Raw genomic sequence first — 21,558 nt, 5'->3', positions numbered from 1 at the left:
AGGAGGCCTAGGGAGGAAAGGAAGGCTTTTGAGGACAATGGCTGTACAGCCTTGGTGCTGAGCCATTGGGAAGGTAGCAGTGATGTGTCAAAAGCAGGGCTAGTATTTGTATCACCAGTTCTAGGGTGGTGATTTCTTGGAGCTGTTACATTAAAAAGTTGAAAATGCTCTTTGTATCGGGAGATCTGGTTGTATTAGGTACTGTTAATGAGTGAGCTGTTAGGGAGCTTTGGGGAAGATGGAAGGGGACACTGGGAGGGTGTTAGAACACATGGGGCAGGTTTGCTGCCGTGCTGTTAAGAGCAGAACTGTATTTGATTTAAAAATAAAATACAATGCTGACCTCAATAATACTGAAACGTGCCTCAACATAAGTATGTTTGGGTTGCTTTGTGCCTTTTTCATAGAGCTCTGTACTTGCTGCCAGTGGAAATCTCTGCAGAGATGTAGCAACTAATGTGTGATACGTATTTCCCTTCCAAAATACCTGTTGGTTTTGTTGGGCGTCTGTGTTGAAGTTGCTGTCCACATTCTGCTCCTTGAGGGGGGCATTGAGAGGCTTCCTCTTCTGTGTGCAATAAAACGCACAGGTCCACAGAAAAATAAGTGGGGTCAGGTTGGGTCTCCCTCTTCTGGGGTGTTTGAGCAGTTACTCGGATGAAAACATCCCCTGTGATGTTTCAGGGGACAAAAAAAATGTACTCCTTCATGGGAATATTAATTGGGCAGATGTTTGGGAGATCATCCGGAGCTTTGTATGGGGATAACATCAGAAATTCATCCTAAAATTACAGAATTTGGGTGTACGGGATTGTAGGTTTGCTCTACCATTCTTGTCTTGTTTTTAAAAGGGCTGGAGCTTGGCAGCTACAGCAGTAACAGTTCTTTTCAGGAGGATTTTTACACAGCTTCTCTCCCACGGAAAGGTTTTTGTATCAATGCAGATATTATCACAATAGAACAAGACTGTCTGTAATGACTTTCTGCTTTAAAAAGTGTGTGGTTTAGCTTTGCTTCACTACATGAAGAACTGTGAAAGACCATATATTCATTGTTTTGTGATACATCTAATTACAATAATCTCAGGTTGTCTAAAACTTTGAAAATAGTCTAAAATGCCATAAGGCTGAGGTAGAGGAAACTCAACAGCTCCATAAAAAATAAGGTGAGCAATGTTAAAATGAGCAAATGTAAATTCAGACTTCCGAATGTTCAGCTAAACATTAAAGCTGACAGTTTAGGGCTGAAATTAAAAACAGATTTTGAACTAGGTTTAGTCTTTCCAATGTAATTATTTCCTAAAAGACATGTTTATGCTCTGGCAGTTTTCTTAATGAATATTCGCTCACAGGAATCTCATCCCTGATGAGAGGTGGGGCACCAGGGAGCATTTTCTGGGCTGTAGAGCGCTGGTAGCTCATTCAGCATGGAAGGTTTAAACAAGTAACATAGCTGGCTGCCTTTATCTTTCTCTTTAGACAGAGTACGCACTTCAGACTAAAGGCCGTTCCACTCATGCAGCAGCTGTGTCAGTTTTAATGGCCATCAGCCAGTTAAGTTATTAAAGACTAACACACACTTGATGAAAGTACGGTTACAAGCTCTTCATTTCCTATTTAGAAGAGCTCTGTTTGTTTGAACCATCGTGATGTGAGTCAAAAGACTCTAGGTTTTGGTTTGGGTTTTTTGAAGCATGCATAATATTACTTTCTGTTGCCACAGGCTCTCTCCTTGTCTCAAACAACCCAGCCTCCTTTTACTTTGCAGAAGGCTGACATTTTCTGCTTGGCTACAAATTTAAGCATTTCTTTATAAATACATAGGACACTGAAGTCAGAACTGAATGGGTCTGTGTGGATTTGTTTCAATTAAAAGGCGCTTGCTTATAAGTCATTGCATCTTGAGTGCTGTACTTGAGTCAGTTAATTTTATATGCCGTTTGGACTGTCTGTATAGCTTGTGAACCAATTTGTCTGCTTTCTTGTTTGAAATATGTATTCACAGATTTTCTGATTACAATTTCATTTAAAAAAATATGAGGATTGATCTTTTTCTTCCCTAGAGATTGAATAAAATGTTTTTTCCACACTGCCTTAAAGCTAAATATTATATCAGACTTCAGTATGAATTTATTTGTGCCTTAGTGTCACTTGTGTTTTTTGTATGGATTCAGGTTATTTTTGATGGATTGAAAATGGAGAAATTGCATTTGTAAAGTGTCTTGTTTGGCTTGTGCCAGCAGAATGCAGTTGACGTCCTCACTAATTATTTCGTTTTGCAAAGATGCATAATAACCTTAAATGAAACGGGCCATTTAACTGATGAATGTCTTTCTGTGCACCTCTTCAGCATAATTAAGGCTACTCCTTTTTTTAAATCCTTATTTTTATTCTGACTTATTGATTGCAATTTGTTAACTTACAACATAGAAAGTTACCTTACAATATAGAAAGAACCACAGGGACTGTTCTCTGTGGATGCGATGTGTGCCTTGTCTCTGTCTGGGCGCATTTGCGGCATAGGAGTTGATTTCACCATCAGTATTTATATTTCACACACAAGTCTCATAGGTTGTAAGTTGCACTCTAGGAAGATTTTGAGGGCATCCCTCCAAAAAGCTGGAGGAGCTGTATTTGAATTAAATTATTTAAGAAGTGATGCAACTTTTCAACACTCACCATACTGGCGCTACTGCTGTTAAATGCTGCAACAACACACTTAACTGGCAAACCTGGTACCGAAGGAGCATGGCAGCTGTGGCTTTGGATATGTAGACACAGAACTGTGTGAAAGATGCATGTATTCATACCGTCTGTGAATCTGGATGGCAACCGGTTATGAATCTCATTAGCAACTCCAAGGGTTGAAATATTCACTTGGAAAACATGGAATAGTTGAAGTGTAGTATTCAAAGTAAAATAAGTTTTTGGTATGCTAATCCACTTTTTTTACTAGCAAGAGCACAGAGAGAGCCCCCTCCTGCATAGGAAATCAACATAAAGCATTCATTAGATAAAGCCTGAAACCTCAAAATGATTTAAGTGAGAGGTGGATTTGTAACTGGTATTGATCCCACCCTCAGGAAGCTCTCACGCTCTAAAAGCCTTTGCTATGAGCAGCACGCTTGTTTCAGTAATAGAATTTATTTGTTCTACTAAGGAAACAGTATTGATAAAAAATAATCATCATCATTGCCTTTATGGGCAAACACAAGATGAGCTTATCTTGCTGTGAGGAATAAAGAGCAAGTATTTGCAGGGATGAAGTTATTTCACAAAAGCTGGGCAGTGTGCTAATTAAGAAAAAAATGCTCCATTTTAAGTTTTAGATTTTCTACACACTCCAAAATCAGCATAGCATAAAGTTCGCAGCTTTTTAAAGGCAGGGTTATCTATGAGCTAACGTAAACCTTTCTGTAGCAAAGCACAGCCTGAGTGTCCTGGTGCAGCAGTAACCTTTAAAGAAAAGCTGAGATGGTTAGGGAAGTGAGCGTGTGAGAATATTTGTTCAGCCTGGAGAAGATAAGGCTTTGGGGAGACCTTACAGCAGCCTTCCCTAAAGGGGGGCTACCGGAAATCTGGAGATAGACTTTTTACGAGGGCATGTAGGGATAGGGGAAGGGGGAACGGCTTTAAACTGACAGAGGGGAAATTTAGATTAGACGTTAGGAAGAAGTGAGAGTAGTGAGACACTAGAACAGGTTGCACACAAAAGCTGTGGCTGCCCCATCCCTGGCAGTGTTCAAGGCCAGGTTGTATGGGGCTTTGAGCAATCTGGTCTAGCGGAAGGTGTCCCTGCCCATGGCAGGGGGATTGGAACTGGATGATCTTTAAGCTGATCCCTTCCAGCCCAAACCGTTCTATGGTTCTGTATCATAGTGCTCAGTACACAGGAACATGAAGCTGGGGCAATGTGAAATAAGGCTGTGTGGTCACTGCAACTTGCACTGACAATGTATCAAACATTTGGTGCAGATAGAACCTTATAAAATCCCTTCTGTATGCTCCATTCAATATTGCTCAGAGGATGCTTCCTCATATCCTGCAATAAAACCTGATCAGAATTGAATGCTGTTGGCAAGTTTGGGGCTTGCCAAGGAAACAGGAAGAGAAGTTGAGGTTATAACCAATGTCTTAAGCAGGATTTCCACTTACTGGAATTTATTCTGAAATCAGGAGAAAGAAACTTTGGGAAGGAATAAGAAAATAGATTTTGTGTCAGTTTCAGGATACCCCAATTAGACCTCCAAATAAAGGGCATATTTATCTGGACAGCAATTTATTACATGAGCCCTTAAAGATCTCTGGCATCATCCTCTGCTTGTGCAGCTCCCACACTTGACAAAGTGGTTCTTTTCATCCTGGACAGTGCCACTTACATACTAGAGTTTAATTAAGTATGTGGGCCATATTGGTTATTAAATTGTTCTGCACCCCTCTAAGATAGTCCATGGGCTGAATGGGGGTCTGGTCAGCAAAGGTCATTTCCTCAGTCCAGAGCTGCTGTTGCAGTCTGCAGTACGCTGGCAAAAAGAGGTGGGCACCACTGCTCTGGACTGGACTGGTCTGGGGGGCTAGATCTACTTGAATCTGGAACATGTAGAGAATGCTCCACTAATGTGACAGTGCCAGGGTATGCCTCATTTGTATGTTCTTTGTAGTACTTTTTACTGTTCTTATGCAAATAAAATAGTGAAGTTTTATGCTTGTTTCCATGATGGATTCTATAATCAATTAGAGTGAATCCGTGTTGCTCTCAGGTTTGGGCCAGATGCGAAGGACTGCCCTAATTTACACTGGGGCTTGCTGTGTTCCCTGAAGTTCTCAAACATAATGCAGTTACAATTTTGCCTTGCGTGTTTTTCGAGTCACACTTTCCTCAGAGAGGCTTTGTCTGCGATTTCCCAAGATTTTTGTTCGTCACAAATCCATTCTTAAGGTCAGTGTTCCTGGGGCTCCTGAATGGAGAAGCTCAGCTGGCCAGGATTACCACTCAGCATCCTGGCTGGTGAAGCAGACCACAAGAAGTGTGGCTTGCATGAGCAGCTAATGCTGCTTGCATAGCCAGTGAGAGTGACCATTATGTTAAAACCCATAGTATGCATTATTTTGTGAGATGTTTAAATGATGTGATAACACATAACAAAGTGGTAGTATGTGGCTGTAAGGAATTATGGATGTGGAAATAATGCTCATTAATCTGGTAAGGAGCTCCTTGTCAAAGCTCCCTACAATGCAGGACTCAGAGTAGAAACTTCACTCCTGGTTCTTGATGGCTTTTGCCAGTGATGCACAGCAGTGCTGCAGGTCACTTCAGATCTCGCTGTGCTGGAGCAGTAGGTGGCTTGAGCAGAGGAATGTTTTAAACTTGAAATTTAATCCATTAAAGGTGAATATGAAAAGTAGCTGCTCCAAACCTCCCACTACCCCTCAGTTCTATGCCTTGAAACAGTATTTGTTTATCTGCCACTCTGCTGTTGATTTGCAAATACAACAGAAATGGAGCCTACAAGGCAAGTCAATAGTTCAAATGCAGAAAGAAAATAAATCAGAGAAACAGGTGTGCAAGCACTATTTTCTTGAATCCTTCATTAGCTATTGTGTCAGATATTACTTTCAACAGGGAAAAGCAAAATATTTTTACACAAAAATTCACCACAGATTTTATACAAAAATATATCAATTTTAAATTGCAAGATAGGTAAATTAACATTATCTGTAGATTTGGAAACTGTTCCATGTTCTGCTAATAGCAGTTATGACAGAAATGCAAAATGCTCAGTCTCTTAAAAATGCTTTCAGGCAGAATCAAACTGCATCCTGTGCTGTGTTCCTCTTTGGACCAAAAGTCACATTCCAGTTCAAACACCTTCCTGTTTTGTGTCTGCATTCTGAAGGATGGCTGCTGTTTCATTTAAGGAAAAGACATTCTCATGAAATGCAGAGTGTTGTGCAGCTTTGCTTTTCTTGCAGTTTAGGGCATGAATAGTATCATAGTCTCAACAGACACAGTAGGATAGTTGCTGAGTGCAGTGGGCCCCTTTGGCCTGTGACTGCAGCATGAGTTACATACAGGCTCTTGATTAAAGTTCCCTGCATTGTCCACTCCTGAAATGTGTAGCTCTTCTTGAAAAGCATCTGAACTTCCCTTCACCACTGTTCTGCCACTCACAGAAGCAACACTCCTCCTGTTCTTCAGTAATGCCTTTATAATTGCAAAGCTGGATTAAAACATGTCAGTCCAGTCTGGCACCTTCCTCTGAAAGCACCATCTTAGAAGAATAACATAATAAAACAAAGTTAGTGTTCACACTTGGATGTATTTAGAGTTGGAATTACAGTCTACTCAAAACAAGTCATTATTCCATCATATGAAGCTGTAAATTCATGATAACCTCCAGTTTATAGAAGCCATTTGAAAGGGTCTTCCCAGCCATAGTCATGTGTTACGTTCCCTCCACTTCCCTTCTGCAGGCTCTTGCCTTTGAGTGACTTTATGCTTAGTCACACTGGAAAGCTGGGCTTTGGTTTTGGTTTGTTGGGGTTTTATTTTGATTAGTTGCCTAAGTGCCTGTAGAAAAGCAACAAGCAGCAGGAGGTGAGGGACAAGGGTAGATCTTTGTGAAAGGCGGGATTAGCTCAGGTTAAAATCCCTGGTGAAATGACACAGTAAAGTATCTCTGCTATTTTATGCTCTGGATATGTTGTGTAGTGTTACTTCTGTGTCAGGTCAAGCATGAAAATCTGTCCTGTACGCTGGGTGTGCAGATCCGATGCCAAGTTCCTTTGGCTTGCATGCCGTTCTTTGTTGGGGCAAGGGCTGCCGACAGGGAGCCACTTGCAGGAGCACAGCCAAAGGTTTTGTGCATGATTTTAGGTACCCAGTAGTCTCATTAAAGTCAATAGGACCACTTCAGGGGCTTAAGTATGTACATGGGACCTTGCAGGATCAGAGCCTAACACCATAAACTCTTCAGGATCTGTTTTTAATGTATATTCCACAAAGCCCTTGTCATGCTCCTGGGTGCTGTAAAATGATAAGTAATAAGAAATTCTCTCTGTGGGATCAAAACTAACTTTCCAGTTTTGGCCATTTTTGCATGCATTCACTAAAGCTTACGGCTGCAGCAGTGCTCAGAGACCTGAGGGGTGACGGCTTCCCTCTCAGAGGTGCCTGTGAGCCTCAGTACACGTGAGCTTGGCAGAGCCTACGACCCCTTTCTCAACCTTACCACATGAGAGATGCCAAATCTAACAGGCTATATGCCAGGAGGAGAAGGCAGTCTGGTCATACAGAAGAGGTGTGTGGCTCAAAATTAGGAGGCAAATCTCAATGTAGCCAGCAAGAAACTGCTAAGCAGAGCACTTAGCAGTGGCAAATGGCACACGCTAAGAGTCTGCCCTCAGTTTTGTCCTCTGTCCCGGCTGTGATGGGACCGGGGGATTTGCTTTCCTGCAATGCTCTTTACCCGCTTTTCCCCCACCCTCATGGGTCTGTCACAGAATCACTGGGTGGTTTGGGTTGAAAGGGACCTTAAAGCTCACCCAGTTCCAAGCCCCTGCCATGGCCGGGACACCTTCCTCCAGACCAGGTTGCTCCAAGCCCCGTCCAACCTGGTCCCTGTGAGGCCGGCCGGGGGCCCGCGGGCCCGGGTCAGCCGCGGTCACCGCCCTGCGGGGCAGGAGGCCTGGGCAGGGGGCGGCCCGCCCCGCCTCCGGCGGACTTCCCGGCCGTGGCAGGGCGCTGTGGCCGCCGGCAGCGGCTCCCAGCCCGCCCCCTGCCCCCGGCTGCGGCTCGGGCTCAGGCCCACACCCCCGCCTCCCGCTGCCGGCTCTGCTCGCTCGGTCGCGGCTGTCCTGCTGATTTACCCGCTCCCGGGCTTTGTTCGGCGCCGCCACAGCGCCCCGGGCGGGACAGCACTCGGGCAGGCTCCCCCGGCGAGACCCTAAGCAGAGCCGATGTCCGCCGCTCCCGTCCGATCCCCGACGCTGCGGCCCCACAGGATGAAGAAAGACGAGTCGTTCCTGGGCAAGCTAGGCGGGACGCTGGCGAGGAAGAAGAAAGCCAAGGAGGGTGAGCTCGCCTGCGCGGCGCGCAGGGACGAACGCGCACCCGGCCGGCGTGACTCCCTGCGGCTCCCTGTCCCGTCCCGTCCCGTCCACCCGCGGGGAGCCCACGCTGTCTGCGCCGGCAGCGCCTGCGGCTCCGGGGGGAACGGGGCCTCGCCCGCCTGCCTCAGCCCTGCTGAGCCCCAGGAGGCGCGCGCGGCCCCGGGGGGCGGCTGGCAGTGGGGAGGGGGGGCTGCCGTGAGGCATCCGTGCCTTAGGGGGTGCCGGGAGGCGCCGGCCGCCGGGCCCCCCTCACGCCGGTGTGGGGTGTCCGTTCATGAGGCGTGCCTCAGGGGGCTTGGCCGCTTCTGCTACCGCTTCCCAGCTCCGCTTTCGTACCTCTGCCTGGAGCTGGGAGCGGAGCCCCCGAGCCTGCTGTGAAATGAGTTCCTGGTGACCAAGGAGGCAGCGGGTGCCGTTTCTCTTCCAGTTGAGAGTTGAGGAAGCCACGAGGGAACGATTAAATCCACCTGTGTTTCATTCAAGGCCCACTTCATCCACAGGCTTTAAACCTTGCCAGAGTGCTTTTCATAGCCAAACGCAAGATCACCCAGCCCTCGAGCACCAGAATTTCACGTGGGCACATCTGCGCTGGGTATTTGTTTGGGCTGTCACCACTGGTGCCCGCCAGTGTTGGTCTCCCTCTTTGGTGTGGGTAGCCTGGAGGAGCTCCCTCAGCTTCAGTGGACGGGCACCCACTCCCTGTTGGGGTGCTCAGCCCCACTGGCACCCATCCCCGCTGTTGAGCGGGGCAGACGCCTTGGGCTGGCCTTCTCATGCGGGTGCGTGCACAAGGCGTTCTCAGAGCAGCCCGCTTGCACAGGAGGCCATGCGGAGATAGCACTGTTTAGTCCCAAGCAACACGACTCTTTTGTTGTTGTAGATAGGGAGGCAGCGTCTTGCCGCTAGACTTGATAAAGATGGTCCATCCCTGTGTGCACAAAGTGTACCTTTCTCCCGAGTGTTGTCTTCTCCGACACTGGTGTACTCTGTGCTCTTCCCCTTCCCAAACTGACCGGATGCTGGCTTCTGTGGACAAACTTTCCTCTGTGTTATCCGCAGTCTGCCAGCAGGAAACCTTGGTGCCCTTGCTGTAAGATTTAATGCGATTTTGACTAGCTGCCTCGTTAAAACTGGCCTTGGTTTTGTTTTAGCGTCTGCTGGGTACAGCATAGGGATGAAATTCAACTTTCAGCCTGCTTTCAGCTGGCTGTTGAGTGAGCATGTTTTATCCCCATTGGGTATTGCCAGCAATGTTTACAAGGTAGGTTTTTAATATTTAAAAATAAAATATTTGGCCTCCAAACCTTGTTCAGGGAAATTGCTTCCCTTTCCTTCTGGCTGTTTTGGTGTGGCCTACTGGTATTTCCTTTATCATCTATTTTTAATCACGTTTCTCTGACGTGGTTTTGCTGAGGAGCAGCAGAAGCGGTTGTGCCTTCCTGATGATCTCATTTGCTTCTGAAGGAAGATGGGGGAGAAAGCTCATCTCCAACCACATGCTCCACAAGTGTGCATTTCATTCAATGGTGGCTTCTAAGCTTAAACAGGTTGGCATTGTCCCTTAAATGAGAAATGTGGTCATTGCTAGGTGATGGTTTTTGGGGTGACCGCTTTCAGCAGGAGCCACCCTCCTGTTTTGCTGAGTTTACATGTTATTTTACCTACTCTGGTGGCCACAGCTCTTCCTGGTGATGGAAGGGCCTGTTGTGGTTACTGGCTTCCCCACTTAGTGGGGAACCACTGCTGTGGCTGTAAAGCATGACAGTCATGCTTCTGTCAGTGTGATGGGGAGGAGACTAAAACATGTGATGGGGCTTTTAGTGTGAGTATTTCTTCCAGCCTGAAAATGTGAAGGGAGCAAGACTGTCTGCAAGCCTGTGGAGCACCCATTGGGTGTGACAGACTGAGGTCCTCCTTGTAAGGGGAATCAGCTTATTACTCTTTACATTTCACACTTTCTCAGTGGGGTAGCTCCCAAATGCAGGCTCTCCAGACCACGGCTGTCAAATTGGAGGGGGCCAATGGCTAAGCCGTGGTGAGGTAGTGTGGTGAGGTCTGTGTCAGGGGGAGAGAGCCAGGTCCATGGCTTGTGGGTAGGACCTGGGCAGCAGCAAGAGCAAATTTCAGGGCTAGAAACTACATCTCTGTATGTGAGTGTGAAGCAGAAGTAAATTGGAAGCTTATGTGAGTGGCATTCCCTAGCTGAGTTGATAGACCGTATAGGAGCCATATGGTCAACTTTTCCTGTGCACTTGGGCGATTCCTTCCCTCCCTCTATCCCCTCAGGCGGTTTCTGCTGGCTTTCTCTAAGGGGACCAGCAGAGGTCAGAGTGATCTTCCCGGAGTAAATGCTGCCTTCTCCACCGGCAGCTCTCCACAACAGCAAATGGAAATGCTGACTGCTGATTTGCCACAACCAAAAATCGGTCTTGCCTCCTCTGCCTCTAATGGCATGGAAAGCAAGGAAGCCGAAGGGTTCTTTGTATGTGCTCCTTGCTTCCACTGCCTGTCTTTTGTATCGTGTAAATACAGGCCTGCTATCACCATCTCAGCTGTATTCATATAACCACCTTATCCAGGTCTGTGCAAGAGCTGTAATCCAGTTATATGTATCCTTTTCGTCTTTGTGGGCAACATCTGCACCACACAGCTCAAAGATCCTTATAATGATAGTGAAAAAGTTTTTTGCTTGTTACTTACAGTTTTCTTTTAATTATGGGTGGCAGCCATTTCATAAATGGCTACATTGTGGGGCTACCAACCCACAACAGTTAAGCACTTTAGATAACAGTTAAGCACGGTTAACACACTCTAGTTAAGCAACTAAATTTAAATTTATTTATTTCTAACACACTGCAATCTAATTTTAGAGAGCCTATATTGGGAGAGAGGAGTGTTCATCAGGCTTGTCAAGGTGGCCAGTGTAAGCTCATACCCTCACTGTGTTAAGGGAGGATAAATAAGGTTCCTAGGTGCACTGGTGATAGTCCCTGTGGCAGTATTTGAAGTATTTACTGTATCATATAAACAACTTTGCTGCTGCTCTTGCTTTAGCAGAATGACACCATTCTTTGTAACCGAGTGCTGATAGGTGAGGTAGGGTTAAGACCTTAGGTCAAATTCATCTATGTTTTTAAGTCCAGTTCTACAGGTTTTGGAAAACCTGTAGAAAGGCTTCCAACTGAGGAAGCCTTTGAATTTCTATCTCAAACCCTGCTTTACACTATTACACCTTATGTTTATGTTTCTGAATTTTTATGGCTGAACTGACTTACTAGGCAGTCCTGACAGAAAAGAAATAGCAGCCACTGTTGTTCATGGGGAAGTTGTTTTTACCCTGGTTTCCTATGGAAGTGTGGGGTGGGTGATCTCACTGTCTGTTTGGCTCCTCCCTTCCTCTTCCTTCCCAGGAATATTTTTAACAGTTTGGCTAAAAGTGCCCCTAAGGGAAAACTGCCAGTCTTGAGGATTATTAAATGACTACAGATTGTGTCAAAATGAGTCACCAATGAGTATAGAAAGACCTTAGTGGAGTCCCGCAGCAGAAAAACTTGCAGATGAGCTCAACCCTTACATACTACTAAGAGACCTCACTTGGGAGGTATGCAGCCAGAGAAAGGACCTGACCATGGGGAGAGCGCTGTGTGGAGATGCACGTTCTTAATCTTGCAATCAGTCGTGACACACATCCTTAAAAAACCAGGATGTTCCAGTGCTGGTGTGACCACTTGGTTTTTACTCCTCACCCCGCTATTAGGCTATGTGGAAATCTGCAAAAATCTAAGTTTTCCTGATGTTACTGTGATGTGGCTCTGTTGTCCTATATCTTGGGCTTTCAAGACGTGCCACATTAGTGATGTAATTAATAAACTTGTTGCACCTGTTCAGGAACTCCAGAATCCACTTTAAATACCTTAGGAAACTATTGGGATGCTGGCAAAGCCCACAGTGGGGTACAATTAGTAAGCTAGATGATCCCTTAGCTTCTTTTCAGACCCTGTAAAAGATATAAAAGATACTGTTGCAGATAGTGCTGTGTTTCATCTCCCTCTGTAAAAGGAACTTAAAAAAAAATCTCCCCTTTCCTGTCGGTCAGAATGATGTCTTTGTACTGAAATAATGGAGGGGGTTTGCTGCAAGCTTTGCTTCAAGTCTGCTTGCAAAGCTTTGTTTTCTTTTCCTCCTAACACACCACATGAAAGATCTGGGCAGCAGGTGTTTGGCTAAATAAACCTTCTATTATTGTATCTGTTCATGTGTGTGTTTATATATAGCCTATATGGAGGAGTCAGTGAGAGAAATACAACAGACTTAATTGCTTGCTGTTGTTTCCCTTGACACGATTTTGGGGTGGGCATAAGGGTGAGGAACCTGCTCCAGATTTATTGTGCCTGATGAAATCAATAGGAGGGGGAGAAAAGAGATATGACAGTGCTGCAGAGGGCAGAATTATTGCGACAGTAGCAGAATAATGTAAAGGTTTTACACATATCAAGGAAGTTAAAGTATTGATCTTGGGGTGTGTGCCTCAGCATGGCTGTGAAAAGTTTACTGTTGCATATGCTTGTGGACTGGCCAGTTTGGTCAATAGCTTGGTAGATGTACGTTTCAATAAATGGCAAGGGTTTTTGTGCCTTAGATAGGTGGCAGTTGTTGGCTATTTTGGAGGGGGAAAAGTTGGAGGGTGGGGAAGTATCATCTGGCAAACCAGTGACAATTCAGGGAAAGAAGCTACCTCCTGAGATGTCTCTGGTACCAGGATCCTTAGGCAAAGGTGCTGCATAATCTGCCAGTTTCTCACAGCTCTACCCATGCTAAAACTCATCTCCAAATTGTTCAGGTGGGACTGCTCTTGCGGCCTGATCCACTTTAGCTTTCTGGGGGGAAGAACATGGGGAAATAAGCTCAACAGCAGAATTGAAATGAAGGAAACAGTTTCTTTATTGTTCCTTTGAAACTGATGGGGCTGCTTGTGTGGGTAATTGCTCTCTGGAGGGAAAAGAGGTTCAAAACCAGATCTCCTTCACTGCCGTTGTATTGACGAGCACATCTCAAGTCTGTAAGACATCCCCTTGAATGCAATAGGGTGGGAGAGTTGGGCTTGCTTAGAAAATGGATCTCATCTTTCATTTGAATATGGTATACTGAAAACTGTTAAAATCTTTTCAATGCTGTCTGTTACACAGTCTCCAGGGGTGTATCACTGTAAACAGACTGCAAAACATTGAACTTCTCCATGTCTGTGTGCTGTGCCTTTGCTTTACCACTTTATAGTGGCTGCCTGGGACTTGTAACAAGTATATTTAGCTTTAAAATGATGCTGACAGATGCCTGTTTGATAGATCCTAAGAAGATGTAAGGTGGTAAGGCATCCTTAGGCTAATATTCATTCACCTTCCAGGGATCACTCATGTTGGTGGTATTATTCTTGCCCAGGATTTTTGTCCCAGTCACATCCATTCCTGACTATTGCAGACTGCGTTTCATTCTGGCTGTGCCCATATATCCTACTTTATGAACTGGTGCTGGTGGAATAATTGCTTTAACCTCTCTGTAGTGGAAGAACTGGGGTTTGGCATCACTTGGTGCCTAGAATGCTCAGGATGGCGGTGTGCTACTGATGTGGTGCCTGCACTCTAGCTTTTGTCCTGAGGCATGTCTGCATTTCTGACTAGTGGTGAAGTGCCAGTTAACTTGCAAAATGCTGGCTAGGTTTGCGGTATTTCTTACCCAACAGGAAACTTCATGAGCAAATCTGCCTCTCGCAGATCCGTGAAGTGCTATATGGGATAAGCTTCAACTGGTTGCTTCTTACTGTCTCCTGACCTGATAATATATTTTTAAGGCACTTTATTTCAATAGACTGGTGTAGGAGCTCACCCCAATCTAACTTACTTTCCATGCTCTTAATATGTGGCAGTGAATTAGTCAGATGGAGAGAAAAATACAAAGTGTGTAGGGTCTGATACCGTGGTCCTGGTTCACACACATACATTTGCTGCAGTCTTAGAAGGTAGCTGGCTAGGGAAGTGTGTTTGTGCATTGTAACGGGCTATTGCTGCTGCAGTATCCGTACAGAAGATGACTTAGGTGTTGGTTAAGCAGAATTACTTGCTTTTAAGAGAGGAATTTGCATGTAATTTTATCAAAGCTGCATACTGTTTTGGATATGTATATATATCCCTAGAAAGACTGTGCAGACTTATGCAAATTCAGGTTTAATTTATTATTCCTTTTACTACTAATTTAAGCAGAGACCTAAATTTCCAGTTGGAACCTGTATAGCATAATTGCTGAGTTTCTCCTGTAGGGCTCAAGCATATTTCTGACCAGGTCTGCTTTCAGTCTTGCTAGAGTAGTGCCTGTTTGGGCTCTGAAACTGTGTTCTATTTGGGCAAAAGCTGTGCTGTGGTTATAGTTTGCGTCAATGTCTCAACCAAAATTATCTTTGCATGCACAGGAATGATCCTTTTAATGGTGTCATAAACCCCTTATTTTTCTCCTGTTACTGCAGCTAGGCTAGGATGGTTCCCCCAGTGCAGCTTTAGGCACAGTCTCTTGTTGAGACAATAGAGTTTTGAATTACAGCTGAAAGTTTTCTTCCAGATGGGATGCAGCAAAATGTATGAAATAGCTCTGTAGCTCTTCAGTTGTGGATCGAAAAAAGTGACTTGCTTTTACTTAAGAAAATCAGACATTTTAAAGCTGTTCTATTTTCAGAGTTGCGTTCATTAACATAAGATTTATTGGAAGAACACTGTTATGTTCCATCATAAAACCTTAGTAAGGTGGTTATCAATGTTTCTGATTTTCCAAAACAAGATTTTGAATTTCTTAAAAATGCTAATGCAAGGATTTGGAAAGCAACATCTTTCCTCCTTGAAGTCTACACTTACTTAAAAGCCATTGTTCAATGATACCTGTTTTCATTTCTTCTAAGGGATTATTAATGCTCACATCTTGGGAGAGACTTCCAGAAGCAGGCGTCTGGCTGTTTCTGTTTTGAGGAGTGTGTGGGTGACCCTGGTGAGACTTTTTGATGGATGGAGGGCTGCCTGTGGACCTGGGAGAAATAGGGGGATCTGCAAAGTGACAACTTTATGCAAAATCTGTGCAGATGCTCTGTGCTGAATGGTGTGAAGAGGGAGTTCTTGATCCCACTGGTGGATCTGTGCAGGGAGATCAGACGGTGTTCTGCAATGCATTATCATAGATGTATCTAATCATATTGACTTAAGTACTTGTGTTTTTAAGAGTTGTGATATTTAGATCTCTTTATTAGTACAAATGTGTCCTACTGATTTGCATGTCAGCAATACAGGAGTCCAGAAGATTTAGTATTGTTATGCATGTAACAGTATGTACTTCAAGAATTGTTATAGGCCAGCTGATCCAAAACCAGATGAAGCTGCTGGAGTCTTCTAGTGCACTGGATCATGCTTTGATGTTAGGAGATTTGGCAGATTAGTGGGCAGGCTCTTTCCGTTATGAAAGTGTGTCAGAACAACATATTACTCAGGGATCCATAGTAATGTGGTCTGTGGCAAAACCAGCATGAGGCAGTCTGCTAGTTGCAGGATTCGGTGTTTCAGCAGTTACAGGTTTGGTGTTCAACTGGGAAAGAATTTTAGTGTGTACACCTTGTGCATAAAAGTGTCATGGACACAGCTGAGGAGATTCTGGTTGTAGCTGTGGAAGGGCCAGTGTTGCTGGTACTTCAAACCTGCTCATGAGGGATTCTGATGCCAAATTGCTGTTGGTTTTCAATGGGAGTTGAGTGTACAAATCTCTTGGGCATCATGAGAAATCTTGACCTGCAGATATGCACCCGAGAGGTTGTCTGTGTTAGGGTTTCTGGGATGTGATGGCTTGAAGGGGACATACGATCATACAGAGACACTTGCATGTATCGTAGAGAGTAGTTTTCTGCTATATATATTATATATATATAAAAGAGGAGTTTTCTACTATATATATATTCAGTTATAATATCAATTGTTTGTGATCCTTGTCACCCTTGTTACTGCTGGTAATGCAGAAGGCTCTGTGTGTGTGCCTTCCTAACCTTGGAGTCTTGTTTCCTTTCAGCGTTTTCAGTTTGTCTGTGTTCTTATTCCGGTGGGGCAGAGTCTTCACTTCAGCAGCAGGCTGAGGGCCAGCCCTCAAACTCCTCACAGTAATTTCAGGAGATGTGGAGGCTGGCAAAAAAAGAAGGAAGGGAAACCTTGTTTCCCAGAGGTTTCTGCTTGTGCTGACCTCTGCTCGTTACAGCAATTGTGACTTCAGCAAACCTCTAGGTTCTTTGAATAAACGGGATTTGGGTATTTTGTTGCAGAAGCCAGTGACTTGAAAGTCAGTCAGGTTGTTCCAGAGAAAGGTCTGATCTGTATCAGTTTCTGGACGTAACTGATGGCACAAGCTCTGTTCTGGTCAGCTCCTCATGATGCCCAGGTGCCTTATTCTGTACAGCCCTCTGTTGGGGAGTATCTAAACCAGCAGTTCTTGTGTGAATGACAGTGACTCCAGTTTTTGGAGTGGGCTGAGTATGGAGGGAAAGTGAGAACAGGAACCTCTATGTTGCACAACTAACAGGTCAGTGGCCGAGTCATCTCCCCAGGGTGAACCATATACTGCTCAGTACTCTTCTGTTGGCCAAGTAGAAAGCTGCAACCCCGAATTCATTACTTCTGTTGTGTATGTCTAGTTTAGCTGGAAAAGTATTATGGCTAATATATGTGGTTACAGGGTTTTGTAATTTCAGTCCAGTCAAGTCTTGCTCTGAAAACCAGATGTGGAGAGAACATGTACACCTGGCAATGTGTACTGGCTGAGAGCAGTGGCTCCGTACTCCTTGGGCCCTTAAATCACTGTCACTTCCGTGTGGAGGAACATATATCCACACAACAAAGCTTCTCATTATAAATCCTATACACACGATTTGTTTCTGTGCATCCGCTACAGACCCCTCTCTGGAGCTCTTAAGCTGAGAGGGGAAGCCATGGGATGGGATTCTGGTTTTGGGTTTATTAGTGGTGAGCAACAGGATCTTTGGGAATTCAGTTTTGCCTCTTAGTGCTTTTTTTCTGGAAGTTAAAAAAGGCTGCTTTATGATCCCCAAGACCTGTATGGTGATCATATATGAACTCTTGTAAAATCTCTTTTCAATATATGCTCCATTTTGGTTCTAAAACAAGCAAGCTGTTCTGGCTCCTGGAGTCTGGTTCCTTCTTTAGTACTTCTTTCATTGAGTGGTTGAACCATAAATCCACTGAAAAAAGAAATAGTGTATTTTCCATTATAGCTGCCATATGGCTTTATTGTTAAGTTTTAATTAGCTGAAATGGCTGCATACACAATTTATTCGGAGTAAGGAAGGAGAGTGTGAGAGCTGGATGAGGAGGAGAGCTATTCTGGTCCCCCTGTAGAGGCATGCTGTCTTTTTTACTCTCTTTAAATAGAAAAATGTGTAATCCTCAGAAAGTGTCTTTTCCACTACGTCTGTTTGGCAGATGTATGCATGTATGTTATTAAACAGATGCAGACACTTCTGTCATTTTAAAATAGAATAGTGTTGTTGTGCTCTGGCTTGTCTCGTTCAGCAGATGGATTTAGAGGCTTTGCAAAAATGACAGGATATTCTTCAGAAATTGTACAATATGAGAAAGTATCAGGGCATCTAGGCTTGCAGTTTCTGCTTAATATATCTTCCCTGGAGTAGGGTTATAAAATTGTCCCTTGGGATTATTGTTTGCCTTTTTCCCTGTGCATGGCTCCCAGTATTGGAGTAAATTGGTTCCACTGGAAAGTTAGGCTGCAAGAAGCTAACACTATAGATGTATCTTGGATCTGTTCTGAGTTTGGTCTGACAGGGATCTTGAATCTATAATTAGAATCATAGAATTGTTTAGGTTGGAAAAGACCTTTAAGATCAAGTCTGACCGTTAACCCAGCACTGCCAAATCCACCATTAAACCATGTCCCTAAGTGCCGCATCTGCAGATCTTTTACAGACCTCCAGGAACGGGGACACAACCACTTCCCTGGGCAGCCTATTCCAATGCTTGACAACCCTTTTAGGAGAAGAAATTTTTCCTAATAGCCAATCTAAACCTCCCCTGATGCAATTTTAGACCATTTCCTTTTCACGTATTGCTTATTATTTGGGAGAAGAGACCAACATCCACCTCATTACAATCTCCTTTCAGGTAGCTGTAGAGAATAATAAGGTCTCCTGGAGCCTTCTTTTCTCCAGAACCCCAGTTCCCTCAGTTGCTCCTCATACAGCTTATGCTCTAGACCCTTCACCAGCTTTGTTGCCCTTCTCTCCTGCTCTAGCACCTTAATATCTCTCTTGTAGTGAGGGGCCCAGAACTGAAGCAAACACAGTATCTGAGGAGCAGCCACACCAGTGCTGAGTACAGGGGGATGATTGCTGCCCTGCCCCTGCTGCCCACAGTGTTTCTGATACAGAAACACCTGGGCACAATCTGGCTCATGTGCAGCTCTGTCAGTCAGCACTCTCAGGTCCTTTTCCCCTAAGCTGCTTTCCAGCTACTCTTCCCCAAGCCTATAGCATTGCATGGGGTTGTTGTGACTCAAATGCAGGATCCGACACTTTGCCTTGTTGAACCTAATGCCACTGGCCACAACCCATTGATCTAGCCTATCCAGAACCCTCTGTAGAGTCTTCCTTCCCTCCAGCAGACCAACACTTCCACCCAACTTGGTGTCATCTGCAAACTTGCAGAGGGTGCACTCGATCCCATCGTCCAGGTCATTTTGAAAGATACTAAACAGAACTGGCCCCAGTACTGAGCCCTGGGGAACACCACTTGTGACTGGCTGCCAACTGGAGTTCACTCCATTCACCACCACTCCTTGGGCTTGGCCATCCAGCCAGTTTTTAACCAAGGGATGAGTACACCCATCCAAGCCAGGAACAGCCAGCTTCTCCAGGAGAGTGCTGGGGGATACAGTGTTAAAGACTTTCACAGAATCACAGAATCCCAAGGGTTGGAAGGGACCTCAAAAGATCATCTAGTCCAACCCCCCTGCAAGAGCAGGGTAACCTACAGTACATCACACAGGAACTTGTCCAGGCGGGCCTTGAATATCTCCAGTGTAGGAGACTCCACAACCCCCCTGGGCAACCTGTTCCAGTGCTCTGTCACTCTTACAGTAAAGAAGTTCTTCCTGATGTTAACGTGGAACTTCCTATGTTCCAGTTTACACCCATTGCCCCTTGTCCTATCACTGGATATCACTGAAAAAAGCCTAGCTCCATCATCCTGACACCTACCCTTCACATATTTGTAAACATTGATGAGGTCACCCCTCAGTCTCCTCTTTTGCAGACTAAAGAGACCCAGCTCCCTCAGCCTCTCCTCATAAGGGAGATGTTCCACTCCCTTAATCATCTTTGTGGCTCTGCGCTGGACTCCTTCAAGCAATTCCCTGTCCTTCTTGAACAGAGGGGCCCAGAACTGGACGCAATATTCCAGATGCGGCCTCACCAAGGCTGAGTAGAGGGGGAGGAGAACCTCTCTTGACCTACTAACCACTCCCTTTCTAATGCACCCTAAGATGCCATTTGCCTTCTTGGCCACAAGAGCACATTGCTGGCTCATGGTCATCCTCCTATCCACCAGGACCCCCAGGTCCCTTTCCCCTTCACTACTTTCCAGCAGGTCAACCCCCAACCTGTACTGGTACATGGGGTTGTTCTTCCCCAGATGCAAGACTCTACACTTGCCCTTGTTAAATTTCATCAAGTTTCTCCCCGCCCAACTCTCCAGCCTGTCCAGGTCTCGCTGAATGGCAGCACAGTCCTCTGGTGTGTCAGCCACTCCTCCCAGTTTTGTGTCATCAGCAAACTTGCTGAGGGTGCACTCAGTTCCCTCATCCAGGTCATTGATGAAAATATTAAACAGCACCGGTCCCAGCACCGACCCCTGAGGAACTCCACTAGTCACAGACCTCCAGCTAGATTCTGCGCCATTGACCACAACTCTCTGCCTTCTTCCTTTCAACCAGTTCTCGATCCACCTCACTACTTGATCATCAAGCCCACACTTCCTTAGCTTATCTATGAGGATGCTGTGGGAGACAGTATCAAATGCCTTACTGAAATCAAGAAAAACTACATCTACCGCTCTACCATCATCCCTCCACCTAGTCACTTCCTCATAGAAGGCTATAAGGTTGGTCATACATGACTTCCCCCTCATAAAACCATGTTGGCTGTTCTTAATGACCCCCTCATCCTTGATATGCCTAGTGATGGAGTCAAGAATAAGTTGTTCCATCATCTTTCCAGGGATGGAGGTAAGGCTGACCGGTCTATAATTACCCGGGTCCTCCTTCTTGCCCTTCTTATAGATTGGTGTGACCTTTGCCATCCGCCAATCCTCAGGCACCTCGCCCGTTTCCCACGACTTACCAAAGATGATGGAAAGTGGCCTAGCAATGACCTCCGCCAGCTCCCTCAGCACCCGTGGGTGCATTCCATCCGGACCCATCGATTTACAGATGTCCAGTTTGCATAGCTGATCCCTAACCCAATCCTCATCTACCAAAGCAAACTCCTCCTTTGTCCTGACTCCTTCTGGGGCTATAGAAATCCGGGGCCCTCGGGGACAGTCTGCAGGAGTAAAGACAGAGGCAAAGAAGGCATTCAGCACCTCTGCCTTCTTTATATCCTCTGTCTCCAGGGTACCCACTTCGTTCAGCAGTGGGCCTATATTGCCTCTTGTTTTAGTTTTATTTGCTATGTATTTGAAGAAGCCCTTTCTATTGTCTTTAACCCGACTAGCAAGATTGAGTTCCAAGGAGGCCTTAGCTGTCCTAATTGCCTCCCTACATCCTCTAACAACTGTCCGATATTCCTCCCAAGCGGCCAGCCCCTCCTTCCATAATCCATAGATTCTCCTTTTCCACTTGAGTTTGCCCAGCAGCTCCTTGTTTAACCACGCCGGTCTCCTAGATCCCTTACTTGACTTCCTACTCATTGGGACGCTCCGATCCTGAGCTTGGAAGAAGCGGTCCTTGAATGCTAACCAACTATCTTGAGCCCCTTTACCGCCTAGTACACTTTCCCATGAGACTTCCCTTAGCAGTTGACTGAAGAGGCCAAAGTTGGCCCTTCGGAATTCCAGAACTGTGGCTTTGCTAGGTATTCTATTCCTCCCACACAGGATCCTAAACTCCACCATCTCATGGTCACTGCAGCCAAGGCTGCCATTGACCGTCACCACTTCGACCAAACCCTCCTTGTTGGCGAGTACTAAATCTAGCAGCGCTGCTCCCCTAGTTGGTACGTCCACCATTTGCATTAAGAAATTATCATCAATGCACTCGAGGAACCTCCTAGACTGTGAATGACTGGCTGTGTGAGTCTTCCAGCAAATATCGGGGTAATTAAAGTCCCCCACGACGACTAAGGCATGTA

General features: G+C 45.4%; 1 protein-coding gene and 1 long non-coding RNA gene across 2 annotated transcripts in view; one reads left to right on the top strand and one right to left on the bottom strand.

Moving 5' to 3' along the window:
• Positions 1–5,562: 5,562 nt before the first annotated feature.
• On the bottom strand, positions 5,563–9,103 carry LOC136011368 (uncharacterized). Its single transcript, XR_010611359.1, has 3 exons — positions 8,448–9,103; positions 7,869–8,045; positions 5,563–6,271 (listed from the first exon to the last, which is right to left on the bottom strand). It is a non-coding gene; the product is annotated as an uncharacterized LOC136011368 (long non-coding RNA).
• Positions 7,708–21,558, top strand: part of PARVB (parvin beta) — a 67,717-nt gene continuing 53,866 nt past the window's right edge. The window contains exon 1 of the mRNA XM_065673018.1: positions 7,708–8,073. Within this exon, the coding sequence (XP_065529090.1) occupies positions 7,959–8,073 (115 nt within the window). The 5' untranslated portion in view covers positions 7,708–7,958. The remainder of the gene's footprint in view (positions 8,074–21,558) is intronic.

The sequence above is a fragment of the Lathamus discolor genome, chromosome 1 (assembly GCF_037157495.1).
Source record: "Lathamus discolor isolate bLatDis1 chromosome 1, bLatDis1.hap1, whole genome shotgun sequence".
Taxonomy (NCBI): Eukaryota; Metazoa; Chordata; class Aves; order Psittaciformes; family Psittacidae; genus Lathamus; species Lathamus discolor.
This window is presented reverse-complemented; position numbering and strand designations above follow the sequence as displayed.